This window comes from Enhydra lutris, unplaced genomic scaffold (assembly GCF_002288905.1).
Source record: "Enhydra lutris kenyoni isolate GAN:26980312 unplaced genomic scaffold, ASM228890v2 scaffoldscaffold39, whole genome shotgun sequence".
Taxonomy (NCBI): Eukaryota; Metazoa; Chordata; class Mammalia; order Carnivora; family Mustelidae; genus Enhydra; species Enhydra lutris.
The window spans coordinates 20704255-20724275 of record NW_019154123.1 but is presented as its reverse complement, the minus strand read 5'-3'; the positions used below and the strand labels follow the sequence as shown (position 1 = coordinate 20724275).

At 51.3% G+C, this 20021-nt stretch overlaps 1 protein-coding gene across 2 annotated transcripts in view; it reads left to right on the top strand.

Moving 5' to 3' along the window:
- Positions 1 to 17440, top strand: part of LOC111155135 (DAZ interacting zinc finger protein 1 like) — a 31929-nt gene extending 14489 nt beyond the window's left edge. Inside the window, exons 6-15 of one of the 2 annotated variants that reach the window (XM_022515207.1) lie at positions 603 to 665; positions 2084 to 2224; positions 4492 to 4522; positions 5621 to 5674; positions 9438 to 9571; positions 10262 to 10454; positions 12928 to 13144; positions 13586 to 13776; positions 15531 to 15670; positions 17279 to 17440. In XM_022515207.1, coding sequence (XP_022370915.1) covers positions 603 to 665; positions 2084 to 2224; positions 4492 to 4522; positions 5621 to 5674; positions 9438 to 9571; positions 10262 to 10454; positions 12928 to 13144; positions 13586 to 13776; positions 15531 to 15670; positions 17279 to 17440 — 1326 coding nt within the window. The remainder of the gene's footprint in view (positions 1 to 602; positions 666 to 2083; positions 2225 to 4491; positions 4523 to 5620; positions 5675 to 9437; positions 9572 to 10261; positions 10455 to 12927; positions 13145 to 13585; positions 13777 to 15530; positions 15671 to 17278) is intronic. The other variant, XM_022515206.1, reaches the window with a different exon arrangement.
- Positions 17441 to 20021: the final 2581 nt, after the last annotated feature.

The window sequence follows — 20021 nt, the reverse complement described above, 5'->3', positions numbered from 1 at the left end:
CCTATGAGGCTGGGGCTGTGGGTGCTCACTTGCTCTCATTTTCCTTCATGGGAAAAATTGCAGGCTGAGGGGGTGTCTCTCTAGGCATCGAGCTGTGTCTCCTTGGGGAGAGCTGAGGTAGGTAAAGTGAAACTTCTCTGGAATGCATCTATTCCCAGGTTTTTTGTTGTTGTTGTTGTTGTTGTTGTTGTTTTTCCTCCTTCGAAGTGCCAGAAACTCTCAGCTGGGTTCCTGGGCTCCCACAGAGGAATCCGCACCTGTGGGTGGTTTGAGAGCTGGAATTTCTTATGGTACTGTTTTATTGATATCACTTCCAATTTTTAAGTTTAAATCTTTGACCCACCTAAAATTTATTTTGGTTTAAGATATGAAATAAAGATTCAAGTTGATATATTTTTTTCCAGGCAGTTAACCACCTGTTTGAACTCCATTTATCAATAATCTATTTCCCCCAGACTAAGATTCTATCCCCCACCACCCCCTAGTCTTTGTCTGGGCTTTCTGTTCTTTTTACTACTCTGCCTAATCATGAGCCAGCACTTTTTAATTCCTGTAGCTTTGTAGTACATTCTGATATCCAGAGTCCTGTTTATCTTTTTCAGAATGCAGAATGGAAGAGAAAAATGAAGGAACTTCAGGGAAAGCATGCGGCTCAGAAGCAAGAGGTAACTCTGGGTGGTCTGGGGTAGCTGGGTTTCCTGAGACCTCCTCTTACCCTACGGCACCCCCATCCTCTATCACTAACCTCCTCAAACTGACCAGTATTTGGTTGCTGATGGTGTTCCTGGTGGCTGACCCCAATCAATCCCCAGAAGGGGTCAGCCGCCCAAACAGCAGCCTTCCTGGCCAGGAGTCAGGGCCTCTGGGACTTGTCTTCTGAACCCAACACCTGCTTTACTCTGTGGTCCCCTATGCAGGGACCCCTTCAGGCCATCCACAGAGAGCAGGCCTGGAAACCTTAGATGCATTATCTGGTCATTTCATGTTTGGGCTCTTCCTTGAAACCCCACCCAGGAGAGAACCTCAGCCATCATTCAAGGGGAGCCCACATGGAAAGGCTCAAATACTGAGATCGGGTAATAGGGAGCAGCAGGCCTCAGGATGAGAAAACAACTTCTATGAAAATGCCCCTGAGGAGGAAGCAAGTTGAGGAGGAAGCTGGTTATCAGAAGCTCCAGGTACTGCCTACAGAAAGCCCAGAAGAGGCAGGTGCTCAGATCAGAGGCTGGCACTCCCATTTCCAGTAATTCCCATCTGATGGGGTTTTTAAAAAAGATTTTATTTATCTATTTAACAGATCACAAGCAGACAGAGAGGCAGGCAGAGAGAGAGAGAGGGGAAAGCAAACTCCTGGCCGAACAGAGAGCCTGATGTGGGACTTGATCCCAGGACCCTGGGATCATGACCTGAGCTGACGACAGAGGCTTTAACCCACTGAGCCACCCAGGAGCCCCGACCATTTGATGGTTTTATTTTATTTGAAACATCTTCAGATGGGAAATACAGTTTAATTTATTCCAAAAGTGGAAGAAACATATGAAGGCACACACTCAGTACAGTGTACTGAAATACATGGAGGTTCACTTCCACCCCAACTCTGTCTGCCTGCCCCCAGCACCCACCCCATGGCTGTCTGTCCACTTATACTGCTTTCTTGGGTATTTTTCTAGAGTTTCTTTATGCAAATAGAAACAGTCTCATCTTCTCTCTACTCTTAAAACAGCACAGGATGGTATTTTCTTCACCTTCGGTTTTTCCCTAAAAACACCATTGGATGACTCATGAATGGCCTCAGGTTATCTGACTGTCCTTCCGTTGGTGGTCATGCTGGACAGAAAGCCTGTTTGCCCTGATTGTAGGGGCCTGCATCCAATTCTCACTTCCCCTCAAGCACAGCTTGGAAATATGCCCAAACTGGAAAGTAGTCCATCCTGTTAGAAGCCACCTGCCCAGGTCTGGAAGCCCCCACCCCACTTCAGGTGAAACTGCGGCCAGCGTGTGCCTACAAGAGCAGGCCCTGCAGCTCCCGGGCACTCCGAGGTCGCTGCAACACCTGACTGACCGAGTCCCCTGTGCCCACCAGCTGCAGGAGCAGAACGAGATGCTCCGTGCCTCCCTGTCTCAGGATCAGAGGAAAGAAGCCGCCCGGTCCCAGCGTCAGATCAGTGCTCTCCGCGCCCAGCTCCAGGAACAAGCCAGGCTCATTGCCTCCCAGGAGGAGATGGTAGGTCTGTCCCTCCTCCTTGCCAGGCCCTGGGGCCCCTAGGCCTCTTCTCTGTGAGGATCTCCTTTGATTCTCCGGACTCATTGGCAGTGGTCTCATTAGTGAGGCTCTCTCAGGAGAGAGAAGAATGATGAAGCTGTGGCTATCTCTTTCCAGGCTGAAGATAGCCCTGTTGTCCGGAGGGGCTGAGCTAAGTTCACGCTAACACCAGACACTGTCTAAGGGCCGGCACCTGCTTGATACTTGGTGTATTACTTCATTTAAACCTCATTGCTGCCCTTCAAGGCAGACATTGGCTTCCCCCCATCTTCCTTTGACAGATGATGGAACAGGCTGGAGAAGCAGGTACCTCCCTCGAGTCCACAGAGCACACCCTATAAGAGCCAGTGGGGGAATTCAGCCCTGCCAGGCAGTGCACTGCAAAACTTGGGCTCTTTTCATTGCATTCTCAGACATCATTTCCTGGTCAAAACACTTGTCCTAAATTAATGGCCGCTGAAGATGTTGTCAGACAAATTAGTATGGTGAGAAGTCATCTGCTCACGTAGCACCTCTCTCCTAGAGCTGACCCCTTGACCTACTGCTGCTAACTCTCTGCCTAGTCTGGGCTCAGCTCCCACGTCTGAGCTGCAGGTCAGGGGACAGGTGTCTCTGCCATCAGAGGGGTCCCTCTGTGGCCTCAGGGCCTTGCTTCTGAAACCCCCTCCACACAGATTCTCTGAGCAGAGCGCCTCCTGTCATTATCTAGTTCAGTCTTCTTGTTCCCGCTCCCTGGTTTTTGTGTTTTCAGTTCTCCCAGCTGTTTTCAGTTCTACCCAGTCACTCGGGTAATGGATCTGACCCTCTCGTCTGCTTTTCTTTTTACTGGGCCTCCCTCCACTTAGCTCTTCACTGCTCTGACCACCTCAGGTCCAGTCTGGAGATTTCTTCCTTCTGTTACCCGGGACTCCTGTTTGCAGATATTTCACTAGGGAGCCCATTGGCTAAACCTGGATTTAGAATAGGTTAGTAGGGGTTTATTTGTATTGTAACATCAAAAGAGGTGACAGTTGATGGCCTTGGTTTAGCAGCAAAATTATGTCATTGAAAATCCAAACTCAGTTTTTCTTTTTTACCATCTTCAGTGGGTTGACTTTTGTTTTCATGTTTGACCCTTATAATTGCAAGATGGCTGCCATAGCCCCAACCATCACAACCATATTCAGTAGAAGAAGTTGATGAAAAGGCCCCTTCCTCAGACTTTTGCTTATATTTTATTGGTCAGAGCTCTATTACACGGGCAACCATAGCTGCAAGGAAGGTTAGAAGGCAAATAATTAGTTTTAGAGTCTCTAGAATAGAGGTAGGCAAAGGAAGAAGTAGTTGGAAATTGGCATTGGATGTGTCATTCATCGGTAGATAATAAAAAACAACTGAAGCTTAAGCAGAAGAGGAAATTTGTCTTAAGGGTAGACAGGATGTCTCAGAGAGTTCAAGGCAGGAGAGCAGCTGAGTCTGGGATTAACTAGAATGAGAGACATGAATGTGGTCAGGAGTTTTCCTTTGCTGTGTGTCTCTGTCCTTTTCTCTAGATCTGCTTAAACTTGTTCCTTTTATTCTGAAGATCAGCTTTCACGTCATACCAACCCCATATGGCAATACAAACAAACAAGCAATAAACAAGCAAACCCAAAACCAGTTGGCTGCCACTGGCTCTTGACTTCACATGTTTCCAATTCAGAGTTCTCTGCCCCAACCTAGACACTTGGCTATGGTTGTGGTGTGGGGTCACGTTGTCATAGGTGGCTGTCCCATGTGCAACTGTGCGGAAGGAGGATGAAGAGGCACCTTCTGGAAAAGGGAGGGTTCAGCAGTTTAATGACTGTTCAGCTCATGCCTCCTTCTGCCCAGGGGGCCCTCAGCTCATGTCCCCATGGTGGGGGGAGCCCGCCTCACCCTGGTTGTCCACCAAGTGTACCAGCAGTATTGCTGTATGCCTGTCCCACTCCACTCATGTGGGGCTCCTGCCCTTCAAATAACAGTCCCTCTCTGAAGAGAGGCATTCTTGCCTCCCCATAATGGATGCTGCTGTTCAACCTCGGTGCCATCACCCCCCCTTACATATGGATGGCAGGAGGTGTACTGGGGGGTTGGGGCAGTGTTCTCCGAGCTCCTTCTAGTTCCCAGTGGGGGATATGGAAACTGACTGTCCCTTCTTTATGGTGCTGGGCAGGCCTACTGTACAGAGCAGGGTTCCCGGCTGCCTGTTCTGTTCTGTATCTTTGCAGATCCAGACCATGTCTCTCAGGAAGGAGGAGGGTAAGTTCTCATGGGGTGTTTTCTAATAGTCTTGGCCTCTTCTCTCTCCTGTCCCCCACCAGTCAGTTTATAGAATGAGGGTGTGGCAGTGAGAGCAGCTCCTGGGTCATGGGGTGTCAGGCTCGCTGGCTGGGTGAGGGAGGGCAGGGCAAGAAGAGATCTGCTTCTGGGACAGACAGATGGATTCTGGCCTGGCCTGTTCTTCTCTGTGGGGTGGTGGAGACCCGGGGAATGGTGAAGATCCTGCGGGCAGTGATTGATGGAGCTTTTCACGAAAAGATTCTAATTCCTCATGCCTAGGGTTCGAGCCATCAACACTGACCTTCCTCTCAGGGTGTAGCAAGTTGAATATGAATGTGGCCTGTCTAGAGTATGTGTAGTCTTCCTCTGGGTATCCTGGTGTGCTGCTGTGTGCTTCTTGTGTGTGTGAATGTCTCATGGATGCACGTGCTGGCGTCTAAAGGGAGCCAGTAACACACAGGAGACTGCCCCTGCATGGAGGACCTTGGCCAGGCCCTTATGAAACCTGGCCCGTTGGATTCCCACTTCTTCTGTCCTGTCTCTTTAGCCACCTTTCTGCCTTTTCTTGCAAACCCACATGCCTGTCCCTAATCCCTGCCTCTAGGTCAGACGTTCCTTCCCCAGCTTGGCCAGCAGGTCAGAGAAGCACCCTCCCTGTGGCCTTGAACGTCCTGAGGGCTGGGGCTGGGATGTGTGCCACGCGCGTCGCCAAGCACTTTAGATTCATTGCCTCATTACATTGTCCCCACTTCTTAATGTGGGCCCAGCATTATCAGCCTCATTTTTTAGATGAGGAGACTGGGGCTTGCTGAGGTTCTGGGACAGCCGACCCCCCAACCCCCCGCCCCGGGGTTGTGAAGGACCAGCAATGGGCAAGCTGGGCTGGGAACTCTGGTCTTTCTGGCTCGTGCTGTCTGTGCTCCTGACTGCAACTCCATCCATCCTGCCTCTCCTGGTGAAGAAATGACTGGAAGGCTTGCTCTTTCTGGCTGGTAGTCATGTGGTGTTCTGCGCTTTCCTCCAAGTCAGGGATGGTATCCGGGGCATCGGGGCCACTAACTGTTGGGCTCTCCTCAGGGACCTGTGAGGGCCTGAAGGCTGTGGTCACAGAAGAAGACTCTTCTGAGGAAGGTGAGGCCTGACTCTCTTTCCCCGGTGTCTAATGCAGGATTCGTCCTGCATTAGATTTGTCCTCCTTGTCTAATTTGTCTCTCCCTCACTGTGTCTGGCTACCGGAAGCCCGGGGAAGGGAAGTAGGAATATGAGATGAGTACTTTAAGCACCTTGTGTGTGCCAGGAGGTTACACACAAGCCTTAATGTGCGATCTGATGGCTCACTGATGGGGAAGCCCAGAGAGGACCAGTGACTGCCTGGAGTCACAGAGCCGGCAGGTGGGCGGAGGCGGGATTCGGAATCTGCCTGGGCTCCCTCTCCACAGTCCTGGGCACCTTCTGTTTTCATTCAGTCCATTCGGTGGTGAGTCTGGTATGCAGAGAGAGCTCAACCAGATAATTCAGGGGATGCAAAGAAGAAGTGGAAAAAAAAATAGCAGTGTTCCTCTGACTGTGGGAGCTCCTGGGGGAGTTGGGGAGAAGAGCTCCCAGGAGAGATCAGGGAGTGCGCGCAGCTGACCTGCTGACCAGGGCCTGCCCTCTGGAGCTGGGCTCTGATATGACAAAAGTGACCCAACCAGTGCACCCAGGAAAGGGTTTTATTTGTGTCACCAAAGAGTTCACCATGGGAATTTTGTTTTTTAATGTAATATTTCTTCCTTTACTTCTGAAACAGTAATCTATGCTCTTGGAAAAAAAGGAAAAAAAGCAAGCAAGCAAGTGAGCAAGTGAGCAAAAGGGTGTGTGTACAGTGAGAAGTAGGTATCCCTCCTGCCGGGCTATCCAGTTTCCACCCAGAGATCACACTGCTATGCTTTCTCATTTATCTTTCCAGAGATATTTGGTGCAGATATAAGCACATATGTGTATGCATTTTTCTCCTTTTTCCCAAATGTGATCATACTATACATACTACTCTGTATTTGGTTATTTTCTCAAAAACTTATTGGGAAATCATTTCCTGTCCCTTTATGTACAGTTGCTTCATTATTTTTGCAGGGCTTTACAGTATTCTGTTGGATGGATGAACCAAAATTTATTTATCTATCTTTTTATTTATTTAAAGATTTTATTTATTTATTTGACAGAGATCACAAGTAGGCAGAGAGGCAGGCAGAGAGAGAGAGAGGAGGAAGCAGGCTCCCCACTGAGCAGAGAGCCTGATGTGGGGCTTAATCCCAGGACCCTGAGATCACGTCCTGAGCCAAAGACAGAGGCTTTAACCCACTGAGCCACCCAGGTGCCCCACCAAAATTTATTTAATTAGTCCTCTACTACTCCCTACCCCCATCCTGTGCACTTAACCTTGGAATTTAGAAGTACAAATTAGAGATACATGTAACTTTGTTGGGGGAAGCTCTCTGCTGAGTAACACAACACATTACTGGACCTGCTGAGGTCCATAGAGGGGAGGAACCAAATCCTTCCACAGAGGCTGCTGAGTCGTGGAGAGCGGAGCTGAGGAGGGTGCTTTGGCTGACCCCTACCCATCCCACTTGTCACATGAAGCTGGTGTCTCCCACACTGATACACGGTGCTCGACCTCTTCGTATGCTGGCCTGCCTCTTCTGGTCCCGGATCAGCAGGACAAATACCACTTGGGAACTTGTTAGAAAGGAAAGTTGTCAGATTCTCAGCCTTATCCCACATAAGCAGAGTCAGAAATTCTGGGGTGGGGTCCAGCAGCCCATGTTTGCAATCTCTGGGCATCCTGAGCTTGTTGGAGCCCCACTGTCATACCAGTGGCTGTCCGCAGCTGACTGCACATTAAGAATCACCCAGGTCACTTGTAACTCTCCGAGGACCCCACCAGCCACCACCCCCCCAACCTTAAACAGAACATATAGGAGGTGGGTTCCAGGCATCGGTAGTATTTAAAGCTCCTGGTTATTCCGATGTGCGGCCACGGTTGGGGCTTACGCCCTAGCATGGACTTGATGGAGGAGGATCAACCTTGTGGGGGGCAGCTTGCTAAAACACAGGTTGCTGGGTTCCCAATCCATAATTTTCGACTCAGTAGGGTTGGAGTGGGATCTGAAAATCCGTATTTCTAATAAGTTACCTGGTGGTGCCATCACTCAGGCTCACATTTTGGGAACCATTGCTCTAGAACACTTGGTTCTCAGGCTTGGGTGTTAGAAGATCTGAGGTCTAGGGTCCAGCTTCAGAGATTGTGATGTCATTAGTTTGGGATGGGGCCCAGGAGATTCAAATGTGCGGCCACAGTTGACATGACCATTCTTGAATGTGAGCCCCTTGAGGATCTTCTTCTGTGCCCCCCAGCACCCCAGTACAGGCCAGTTCATTCTCCATATTACTTGTCAGAAAATGTCTACTGAGTGAATCTAAGGGCTGGTCCTGCTATAAGGGCAGTGTGCCCACCCTCCCTCCTGCCGCCCACCCCACACTAGACTCGACTCCTTGGAAGGCCTCTTTGCAGCAATGACCACATTTTATTGTAATGGCTTATTTTATTATCCTCTGGGTCCATATTTCTCACAGTATGGTCTGTGGCTCACCTCCACCATAATTGTTTAGACAAGTTAAAGTGCAGTTTCCAGGGTCCTTCCCTGGACTTATGGAATCAGACTCTCTGGAGGGTGGGGCCAGGGAATATGCATTTTTAACTCCTGTGGTCCTTCTGTGTACTGCTTTGGAGGGTGAGTCCCTGATCTCTAGAGACAGTAAACTTGAAGGGAGTTTATGGTGTCTGTCCCGTGAGAATTCGATCCCCTGGATGGGAGCAGAATGTGATACAGCAGTAGGTGAGAGTGTCATTTGGGGCCAGGATCACAGGGCTGGCAGCCGGCAGGGCCTGGAATCTGCGGTTTACAATCTCCAACATACAGAAACAGCCTAAGTGTTCATTGATGGATGAATGGATAATGAGGTTGAGGTAGATATATATAATGGAATATTATTTAGCCATAAAATGGGGGAAAGCCTGCCATTTGTGACAATATGGATGGACTTTGAGGGCATTATGTGAAATGAAATAAGTCAGACAGAGAAAGACAAATACTATATCATCTCCTTTATATGTAGAATCAAAACAAACCCAAAACCAAACTCGTAGAAGAAAAGATCATAATTTGTGGTTACCAGAGGTGGTGGGTAGGGGAAGGGGATTGGAGGAAGGTGGTCAAAAGGTACAAGCTGCCCGTGAGAGCAGAAATGAGTGCCAGGGAGGTCATGGACAGGAGGACCAGAGTTACCACTGCTGGAAGACATACAGGAAAGCTGCTAAGAGAGTAGATCCCAAGATATTTCATCACAAGGGGAAACTTGTTTCATTTTTTCTTTTGTATCTGTATGAGAGGGTGGGTGTTAACTAAGCTTACTGTGATAATCTCAGAATAAAGTCAAGTCACTATGCTATACACCTTAAAAGTATAAGCTGCTCTGTGTCAGTTATGTCCCAAGAAAACTGGGTTGTGGGGAGGAATGGAGTTCGGCCACAAGCTGCTGCTAGGGCTCAAGAGCAAGTCAAAAGCCCACAAATCCCAGATTCACCTGGGCAGCACTGAGCCCAGATCCTGGCAGCCCGGACGGGCAGGGGAGGAGAATCCTGCAGGCAAGTAGGTGGTCTGAAGCAGTGGGAGCCAGCAGCAGAAACATCGCCGGTGTCTGGGATGGACACTCAGGTGGGGTCCGTGGCTCTGGGCTCGCTGGCCAGAGACGTGGGTCATGGGCTGGTGAGGGCCACGCAGGTGCTATGTGACTTTGAGAATGGAGGTTTTGGGTGCCCAGGCTGACCTTGGTGGATTGTTGTGTGCTGCAGATCTGGAGGACTCCCGAGACGGACAGCAGAATGTGCTGGCTGCTCTGAGGCGAAACCCCACCCTGCTGAAGCAGTTCAGGCCAATCTTGGAGGACACCCTAGAAGAGAAACTGGAAAGCATGGGGATAAAGAGAGTAAGCACGGGGGCCACAGCTGCAAAGGCTGCTGCCTACCATTTGGATATGTGGCATTCTTAACCTGGCAAGTGCTTGATTTCTCGTAGCTGCATAGGCTTATTCATCTTACTTGTTCCAGCTGGGGAGCCTTTCATATCTGGGAATATAAGCCCACATGTCTTCTCCTTACCTCATGTCAGCAGTATGGTCTCTCTCCTCCGTTTCTAGTGGTTGCTGGGGGTGTCACCCTGTGTCCTGACCTCTCTGTGCTCTCCACTCATGGGCTGCTTTCTTCTGTGCCCATTTATTATTTTTATTTATTCATTTGAGAGAGAATGAGAGCGAGAGAACACAAGTAGAGGGAGTGGCAGGGAGAGGGAGAAACAGACTCCCCACTGAACAGGGAGCCCTATGCCGGGGTCAATTCGAGACCCTGGGATCATGATCTCAGCCAAAGACAGACGCTTACCCAACTGACCCACCCAGGTGCCTACCATGCATGTTTTGACAAGGCTCCCAGACCCTAAACCACCACACTTTGTGCAGCATGTGCACCCCTGCCCACCCTGCTCTGACACTCACCGTATCCTCTCCCAGAGAACACACAGCGCTGATCACAGGGACTCCCAGGCCAGCAGCAGGTACGAGAGGCTTTGGGGGAGGATGAGGGGGCTTCTGTCTTCAAAGAGGAATGTCTGTCTTTTTTAGGATGCAAAGGGAATATCCATTCAAACTCTCAGACACCTTGAGTCCCTCCTGAGAGCCCAGAGGGAGCAGAAGGCACGGAGGTTTTCTGAATTTCTGAGTCTGAGGGAAAAGCTTGTCAAGGAAGCCACCAGCAGAGTGAAGATGGGACAGAGGAAGAGGGCACCAGCGTCCCAGCCAGGCACCAAGGCTCCAGGTGAGCCAGCAAAAGGGCATCCCTGGGGGCTGTGACTGGGAGGATCCGGGCTGGTTTGCACACAAGGAGGGTGCACTACCTGTCCCCAGCAGGGCATTACTTTCAAGGGTGAGAGGGGCGTGTCCTCACAGATGACTGAGTCCAAAAGTTCTCTGTTGGGGGAACCAGAATCCAGGAGTGGGCCTGAGTCACCCAGGGAAGTTGGTGGAGAGCCAGAGTTGGGCCTGTGGTCAGCCCTGAGCGTGCTGCCCCACTCAGCACCTTGGCTCTACACTGCTTTACTTGCTTTGATCACAACTTGTACTTTGCTCCAACAGAGTGTAGCCCATTCTGTTTCTGGCTCTGAAGTGGGGCATGTCAGTGCCGGGAGAAGACCCAAGGCCTGAGAGCACTGGGGCTGCAGGTGGAGGCAAATAGGAGTCAGATGGAAACTCTGCTGGGGAGCAGTGGGAGGGCTTGAGAGGCTGGGTGAGTTCTGCCTGCCCACACATCCTCAGAGCTTGACTGTGGTTCCCTGGGCCAGATCACAGTCCCTGATTTGCCCCTGGGGCTTGTGACAAGGACAGGCCCAGTGGTTCTTGGGGAGAATTCAAATGTGTGGGTGAGGACCCTCTAGTCTCTGTCCTTAAGGAACTGAGAAAGCAAGGGAATTTGTGTTCTTAGGTTTGAGAATCCCCCATTTCTGGAGGATTCCCAGATCCACCGGGCTGCTGAAACTGGGGGCTCTAGGGAGGGCTTCAGGAGTTCGAGGCTGTTTGTGCAGGACGATGTTGCAGCTCCTTTCCCTCATATGTGGCCAGAGGGATACCAATTCTCTTATCTCCTCCTGTATAGGCAGACCCAACCTGAAGTCTTCATGCTAAGGAATTTTCCAGAGTGTGGACACATTCTCTGGGGATATGTGAGATGATTTTTGTTGGTACAGGGACCAATAATTTTAAAATCTATTGAGGCTGATCTGTGCCAAGGCTTGCCACCTCAGCTGGGAAACCAGCCCAGACTAGGAGGTGTGATGGGGCCAAGCATAGGGGTGGGGTGTGTGGGTGCGTGGGCTGAGAGGAGAGAGGGGACAGGGAGGCAGGGAAGAGGAATGAAAGCAACTTCTGAGGACAGGCTTCCAAAAGAGGAAAGGTACCTTGTTCCTCCAGGTGCCCCCTCCTGTCTAGCCCTTGCTCCTGTGGTCAGAAAGCCAAGAGTGAGAACCACCCCTTGCCGAGCTCCCCTTCCCAGGTCCAGGGGCCCCACCTTCTCCAGGGCATGTCTCGGAGGTGTGAGAGGAGTAGTGTGTTTTTACAGCATTTTGTAGACCTCTCTTTCCAGCTCTATGCCCACATGCTAGGTGCCATGAGTGCTATGTGAATGCTCACCTCTGATTTCTGCCTCGATTGCGCCTCTTTTTGTTTTGGGGCAAAGCTGTGGGATGAAGCAAGGCCATGAGTAGCAAGAACCCTGGCTTTGGGGTGGCCGATGACCTGAGTTTACTGACCACTTCCTTCCATGGAATTGTGGGCCTTGATTGAGTCCCTGGATCTCCTGAATCCTTGGTAAAGCAGGGAGAACAACACTGTCCTAAGGGCTCGGGGCTCGGTGGATGCTGTAGGTAGAGGGCTTAGCTTGCTGTCGGTATGCAGTAACTAGCTGTCGTCGTTCCTTTCCCTCAGCCAGTTTGTCTGCCTTCCCTTCCCTTCAGTCTGCCCCTCCTAGAAGATCCACTTCCGTGTAAATGCGTTCTCGGAGAGCAGTGTATTTCAGACGTTTCCTATCTTGAACTACAGTAAGAAACACATTTACACTGTGACAGTCCACACACGAGAGTTTCATGCAAGAGAACTTACTCTGACTCCCTGCGATGTGCTTCTCTTTCCATTAAAAAAATTGTCGATCCTGGATCCTCGCCCTCCTCCTACCCCCAGCCTCAATGGGACTTGATGCAGTTCAGAGGAGGGAGGCGCTGGGTCTGCTGGCCTGCCTTTAGCCCTCCTGCCACCCGCCTGTTTGGGAGGACAGTGGTGGATGTGGGTGGCCCATGTGGTCCTGTGGCGACCTCTGGTGGCAGCAGGGCCTTCCTGCAAGGTTACCTGAACTCTCGCAGCTGCAGCCTGGGTGGGTAGAGAGGGTGGGGCTCCTGGGATCAGGTTCTAGGACTGCAGGGTGAAGCTGCAGGGAAACTGGGCCCCTCTTCAGACCTCCCGACTCCCGTGGGATTCCTGGAATGATGTCATGACCCTGGAACACAAGCTGCTCTCCTGGTCTCTGGTGGAACTATGGGCTGTCCCCAACCCTGAGTCAAGCCAGCAGCAGGACAGACAGCTGGGAGTGGGGGCAAGGACTTTATTGGCTGTGGCTATTATGGTATAGAGTGACAGAGTGACTTGTCCCATTTCTAGTGGGCCAGAACCTCTCTTTCTGTCTTCTTCAGGCTCGAGGGCCTAGATGGTCATGCCCTGGAACTTATTCCTCTCTGTGTTTCTAGTCAAAAGCCAGCAGAACCCATTGGTCATCAAAGAGGCACAGGCGAAGTCCAGGAACCTGCATGTGGCGTCGCCATCCAAACCAGCAGAGCCTCCCACGACGACTCTTCAGAGCCGCGGCAGCCATGGCCCTGGCCTGGCCCACATGCCCACCCCCGCTCCACGTCCCAGAGCACATGGACGCTCCGGCACCCCTGCTTCCCCAGGGCCTGGGCTGAGGTGAGCCCTGGACTCTGCATTCCTACTGGGTCTGTGGCTGCAGCTCCCAGCCTCAGGCAGTCCTTACCAGGGCTTCCCACAGGCTTCTGCAAACAGGTGAGGGGCGGAGACAGAAGTGAACAGGAGGGGCCTCAGATGGGGTCCCCTCCCAAGCCCCCATGAAGAGACTAGCGTCCTTTGGTCCCAGGCGGGACAAACCTACCCTTCCTTCCCTATTTCTTCCTTAAGCCTTAGTTGCTGCACCAGGAGGGTTTGGTCCCCATCTTCTAACAGAGTTGCTGGTGTGGCTTCTGTGCTCCAGGGTACCTCCTGACTGTCACCTGGGCCCAAGGAAGGAGCAGGGCTGGCTCAGGGCAAACCAAACATGCTTGCAGGTGGTGAGGTTTGGCTTTTAAAGTGTTTCTGGTCCATATAGGCCTCATTTCTTCCCCTCCATGACAGTACTCCCCCATTCAGTTCTGAAGAGGACTTGGAGGAGGGAAATTCGGTGCAGCGGACATCCCTCCAGCCCCCACGAGGTCCCTCCAGGATGGGGTCCCGGCCAGAGGATGACTGGGACTGGTCTGACACCGAGACCTCGGAGGGGAGTGCCCAGCCCCCTAACAAGGGCTCAGGCGGGCTGGCTTCCTCAGGTGAGTGGTCTGGGACCACTGGGACAGTCCTTTTCCAGCCTAGATTTCTCTAGTTCTGGAAATACCCTGTGATTTTCTCTGGGTTTTCTGATTTGGCAACTCATTGAAACTTGGGGAGAATGACCCTCCCTCCCATCAGATATTTTCTTGGGATTGCAGAGATATTAGAAGGAAGAATCTGAGAGGTTTATTTTGCCCCTTTTTTTCTTAACTGTTAAGAGTTTGGAGGAGCTCACTCGCTCATTCCAAGCCTCCCACTCCACCAGAATCCGCCAGAAGGTACTGATAGCCACCAGGTGGGATGATAGGGTGGAAAGATTTTGGAAGCAGGAGTCAGGAGTCCTCTGAGACAGTCTGGGCTCTGTCACTTGCTACCTGCTTGTGTCTGAGTGAGGGGTTTTGGTTCCTTTGCTGTAAAATGAAGTATTGGGACGAGACAATGAGGGGTAAGGAACATGGTGCCTGGACATAGTGGCCCTTAGCAAACAATTCTTTTTTTTTTTTTTTTAAAGATTTTATTTATTTATTTGACAGACAGAGATCACAAGTAGGCAGAGAGGCAGGCAGAGAGAGAGGAAGGGAAGCAGGCTCCCTGCTGAGCAGAGAGCCCAATGCGGGACTCGATCCCAGGACCCTGGGATCATGACCTGAGCTGAAGGCAGCGGCTTAACCCACTGAGCCACCCAGGCGCCCCTCTTTTTTTTTTTTTAAAAAGATTGTATTTATTTAGTTATCTATTTGAGAGAGTACACCCATGTGAGTTAACGGGGTGGGGGGGCGTGGGAGGGGCAGAGAGAGAGAGAGAATCTCAAGCAGACTCCACGCTGAGCACAGAGCCTGACTCAGGGCTTGATCTCATCATCCTGAGATCATGACCTAAGCAAAAATCAAGAGTCGGGTGCTTGGGACACCTGGGTGGCTCAGTCAGTTAAGCGACTGCCTTCGGCTCTGGTCACGATCCCAGGGTCTTGGGATCGAGTCCCACATCGGGCTCCTTTCTCAGTGGGGAGCCTGCTTCTCTCTCTGCCTCTGCCTGCTTATGCGTTCTCTCTCTCTCTCTCTGACAAATAAATAAATCTTAAAAAAAAAAAAAAGAGTGAGATGCTTAACTGACTGAGCCACCCAGGCACCCCTTAACAAACAATTCTTGAATGAATCAATGAACCAAGGGTTTTTGTAGCCCCGGACATCTGCTCAGGCCCTCAGACATTTGAACCCTATGAGGTGGTGGTTAGCTCCCTGCTTCCTGGTGTTCCTGAGGCCTGGACATCCTGCGGGGTTTAGCATGTCACCAGGAGTCTGTTCATAGTCTATGTCCCTGCTTAGCCCTCTTCCTGCATGGAGTTTGCAGAAAACCTGTCTGGCCCCTGGCCCCTCTGTGATAATTTACATTTATGATACTTCTTGTCTTCTCAGTGAAGATGTTGAAGGAGGCTGTGTTTGCCTGTTAGTCTTGCTTTTCATATACCAGCTGGGCAGAGGTCCTGCCATTAAGAGGGAAGACCAGCTTCCTAAGTCTCTGTTCACAGCCATGCCATTAACTGAAGTTATATTTTTAAGATGGGCAAAGCCTCTTTTCACCAGCACATGTTGGCCTGGGCCTTCTCTCTGCCCTTGCCCCTCTTCTTTGTGGCTGCCTTTCCTTCTTCCTTTTGACCCTTCTCCACACTCCCTCTATCCACACCAGAGCCTGGTCATGACTTATAAGGATGAGGCATTCATTCTCTGGAATTTTCCCTCTGGTTGTCTTCCAGGAACACTAGTACAGTCGCTGGTCAAAAACCTTGAGAAACAGCTGGAAGCTCCAGTGAAGAAGCCCTCTGGAGGGGTCAGTCTGTTCTTACTGCCTAACACTGGGCCGCAGAGGGCTGCCGTGCCAGGAAACAAGCCTCAGGTAGGGCATAGGACTCTTGGAGGTTGTCTTGCCATTTCTAATAGAGCCCACTCCAAGTGTTGGGGCCCTGGGGTGGGGTGTAGCGTTAGCCTTGGCCCTAGTGGGACATTGCAGGTGACCTCCCTGTCTCTTCTGCCCCTGCACAGGGGGAGGGATGGCCACTTCTTATTTATATCCTTGTTGATGTTAAGAAGCCTTTTGGTTCATTACACAAGGAACTGCTCAACAGATCATTTCTCCTGGTCACTCATGCTCCTATGTCCTGCCTCTGACAGAGCCTGGTTCTGTGCCTGGCTGCTTGCAGTAGCTACTGTCTTCTGGCTCGGCTTCATCTCACAATGGGCCCCACCCCCTTCCTTCAGTCAGCTCCGGACCCCAACTCCAGGCTGTGTGTGCAGAGAAGACTTCTCTCTGAGGGCAGGGTGTTGGAGGGGCACATCGTAGTAGGTGACAACGTAGAACAGGAATATCTAGAGATCTTTGTTCAGAATATTCAAGGCTGTTCCTTATCACTAAGAATGTCTTGGTGGTCTTCCCTCTCTGAGACTCTAGCTGCCATCAGCCTCTGTGACCATTACCACCAGGACCCCCTCCCCACTGCCTCCAGGCAGGGAACAACTCCCACATGCCCATTACCTGCTTAGGCAGAAACATTCAGAGCTCGTTACTTCACATTCCTCTCTCACCCTTCTCAGTTGAAAAGGCACCTCTTGGGATGACCAGGAGAGTGGACAATCACTTTTTGGTCCTCACAAGATCATACACTTACTATATAATGTGTTTGTTTTCTTGTGCAGGCTGTGTGCAGTTCATGAGCAGGAAGTCCAAATGATTAAACAAGTATTTGTCCCTCCTCCTATGTCCCAGAGCAGGTGGAGGCTCTGCTCAGAGCCTGCTGCCCTGGGCCCAGGGTGGTTCTAGCTGCTTGGCCTTACATTCTGGGAAAAAACGCATAGGATGTTCCTATCAAAGGCCAGGAGGGCACTGAAAGTTCTGGAGTGGGGTCCGTGGCCCAGAGGTTGCCTGGGCCCTTGGCCTGCTCGGGATTTTCCGTTGGCTACAGCCCAACCGCTTTCCAGGCTAGGGGATCCTAGTGTTCTGGAGCTAGTGTCTCCTAGTGTCTAGATGTCTAGATGTCTAGTGTCTCCTAGTGTCTAGTCTCCTAGATCCTAGTGTCTCTGCTACTCCTTGAGTCAGGGTGTTTACCAGGCCCCAGAGCAGCTGTCTGAGAGGAGGGGAGGTGCACATTAGCCTGGGCTGCATTCAGCTCAGGGATTCAGAAAAGTCAATGCTCTGGGCTTTCAGCTCCATCAATGTGGGGAATTAACAAATCTGGACAAAGTTTAAATTACAAGAGCAACTTGACTTGCCATAAGCCTTTCCAAAGAACTTGCCTTGGTTTGGCCAGTGGGATTTCAGGAGCATTTGAAATCACTCTGACTCTGGGTCTCTGAATCAGGTCTTCTAAGACAGGGAAATGGGAACAAACAGGAGAAGGAGCATCTCCCTCCTGCTCCTTCCAAACCTGCATTTTGCCCCCATGTCTGTCCAGCATTTTCATCCTCCATTGTCAGAATGCATTTTCCTCTCCCCCTTCCCTCCCTGTAGCTTTCTGATGCTGAGAGTGACTTGGAGATTTCTTCCTTGGAAGAGCTCCCCCAGGACCTGGGCCAGAGAGAAAAACCAAAGCCCCTGTCTCGCTCAAAGCCACCTGAGAAGTCTGACGCCAGCCCTTGGAGCCCTGGCCGACCCAGGATCCCTGGTTGGTGATCCTGCCCCAGAGGCGGGCTCCCTGAACAGAAGAGGCTGCTAGCCTCTTGTCTTCACCAGTAACCAAGAGATCTCCTTTGGAAAGAAGCAGAGCAGAAGTTGGATATAATTTCTTCCCTCCCACCTGTCCTGCTCCCGAGCACCAGGGGTGCTTGGTGCCCCTGGGTCCCAAGGCTTGACAAAGGGTTATAATGGGTTATAAAGGGTTATAATGAGCAGTCTCCTTTCCCACCTCCATGTTCACTCTGGCCTGAAGGAGCCCCTTGATCTTTATTTGCTGGCATTTTGTGAATATGTGGGAACAGTGTGTAGATGAGTCTTATCCTGCATCCTGCATGGTGTCTTTGTGGGGACACATGCCTCAGTCAGTCATTCAGTGACTGATCCAAAGTCATTTACTGAGTGCTTGCTCTGTGCCAGGCCCTTCAGCCTCTCCCTGCTGAATCGGGGTGCTGGCAGAGGTGACTGGGGTAGAATTACAGGGTGCTAAACTAGTGACAGAGCTTAGGGTGCTATGGTAGTAGAGCCCGAGCCAGCCAGTGCTGTAAGGGGCGGTCCTGGAGAGGGTCTCAGAGCTGATGTCTGGCTGTGCTTGCACAGTGGTAGGAGGGAAGGAAAGCCACCTGGATGGGACCCCGTGCTCAAAGGACCACAAATTTAATTTTTGATATTATCTCCAAAATTAAGTTATCTATGCCACCACTGTATTTTTTTAATGTGAAGAGCTTAATTTATTATATGTGAACATTTAAATAACACAATGGTTACAACTCGTGTGTACTCATTATTTTTGGAGCTTCAGCAGGGTCAGAGTGGGGGTGGAGCGAGTGCACCTTGGTCGTGTCAGGTGAGGTCTGCTGGGATGCGGTTGCCAAGATGGAGTTAGGAGTGCCAGAGGTTGGCTGGGCTGAAGGCGGAGGAAGCAGAAGGGTCAGGGAGAGTCCTCAGAGAGTGGAGGAGGTCCCACCACTGGGAGAGGAGAGGAAGCCCCCAGACTGCCTGGCAGGGCTGACATCTCCGCCAGCCCAGTGGGAGCTGTGGAGCAGGGACCCCTCTTACCACCCCCCCACCACCACTGGGGAGAAAGGGCTGGGCTCTAGTGCCCCCACCCTGTCAACCTACTCCATTCCTCAGAGTCCAACAGCAATTTCTGGCCTAAAGGGAGATGCAGCCTTGTGCCTCCAAGACTCACACGTAGAGGAACCCCTGTCCATCTGCCCATTTGTCGGGCAGCAAAGACAATGACTGAGACTTCGAGTATGCAGCAAGGGAAAGGGTTTAGTGGAGAGGCACCCAAATGGGGAGACAGGAGGGCAAGCCTCAGACCTCTCTTTGCAGGAGGAGAGTAAGGGAAATGTAAAGGCAAACTAAGAGAGGGCTGGGTAAGAAGTTGCAGCTGTACTTACCATTCTGCTGCTGTGATGGGTCCCCTTTGGTCACAGGTTTCAGGAGTAGTGTGATCAGTGCACATCCCCAACACCCAGCCTCAGCCATTAGGAATGAAACTCATGGCCAGTCTTGCTCCATCTCTCTCTCCCCTCACCTGGGGTCTCTTGCCCTCCTCAGCCCTCCATCCGGGCTTCTTTTGACCTCTGGGTTCTGACACATGGCCAGGACCAGAAGTTCTGGTGGGAGGAACCAGGGGAAGCGAGGGAGGAAAGGCACTGCAGAGGACAAAGGGTATCTGGGGTCGGGGGAAGGCTTAGGGGGCCGCAGTACCAGGCTGTCATGATGTGGGACTTGGGGCTGGTGCAGCTCTGGCTGGCCGGGGGGTAAATTCCCTTTGTGTTTCTCACACCTTTGAGCAGCTGAGGACCTGTGCAGTGTTGGTCGCAGGTGAGTGTGTGAGGAGGAGAAGGGGCAATGAGTGGGAAGTGTGGTGGGTTCATCCGCCTCCCAGGATTCTCCCAACAAAGTCCTGGTCTCCTATTAGCAGGGTTTGGGCAAGGGAGGTATGAAAGATGGTGGATCCGCATCCAGGTCTCCTCTGCCCCCACCACATCCGGGTCTCCTGCAACTCTGAGCTGATGTCGGATGGCAGCCCACCCACTTCACACATGCATCCTAGGGTCACTGCTCTTTGGCCAAGGGGTGTCTCTGATGCTGTGGGAGGCTGCGTAGCCTATTTACAGATGTAACCCTGAAGCGTGGGAGAGCTGATGCTACCAGGGTAGCCTGCAGCCCAGGTGGGAGGGGAGTTGGGTAATTGCTCCAGCTTGCCTGTGCGTTGGTGGGACAGTTCTGAGGTTTATCACAGCTTCTCAGAGAGTGCCCCGTGGAAGTGAATCCCAGTTGCCTGCAGCAGTTACTTTTTACTAGCGCTCCTCTTATTGGCCTTTCTCCCCACTGTTGCATTTTTTTCACTCACTTACGCTTCTTGGGAGCATCTCTGAAATAAATGAACCTGTTCCCAAATCCTTGCCTCAGGCTTTGCTTTCAGGGGGAACCCAAAGGAAACAGATGTGTGTGCACATGTGTTTGCATGTGAACACACAGACACTAGTGATATTACTGAGAATGACTCTGTACCTGAGTGTTAACTATGAAGTTATATGTTTCTGAATGTGTTTTTCTATCTACT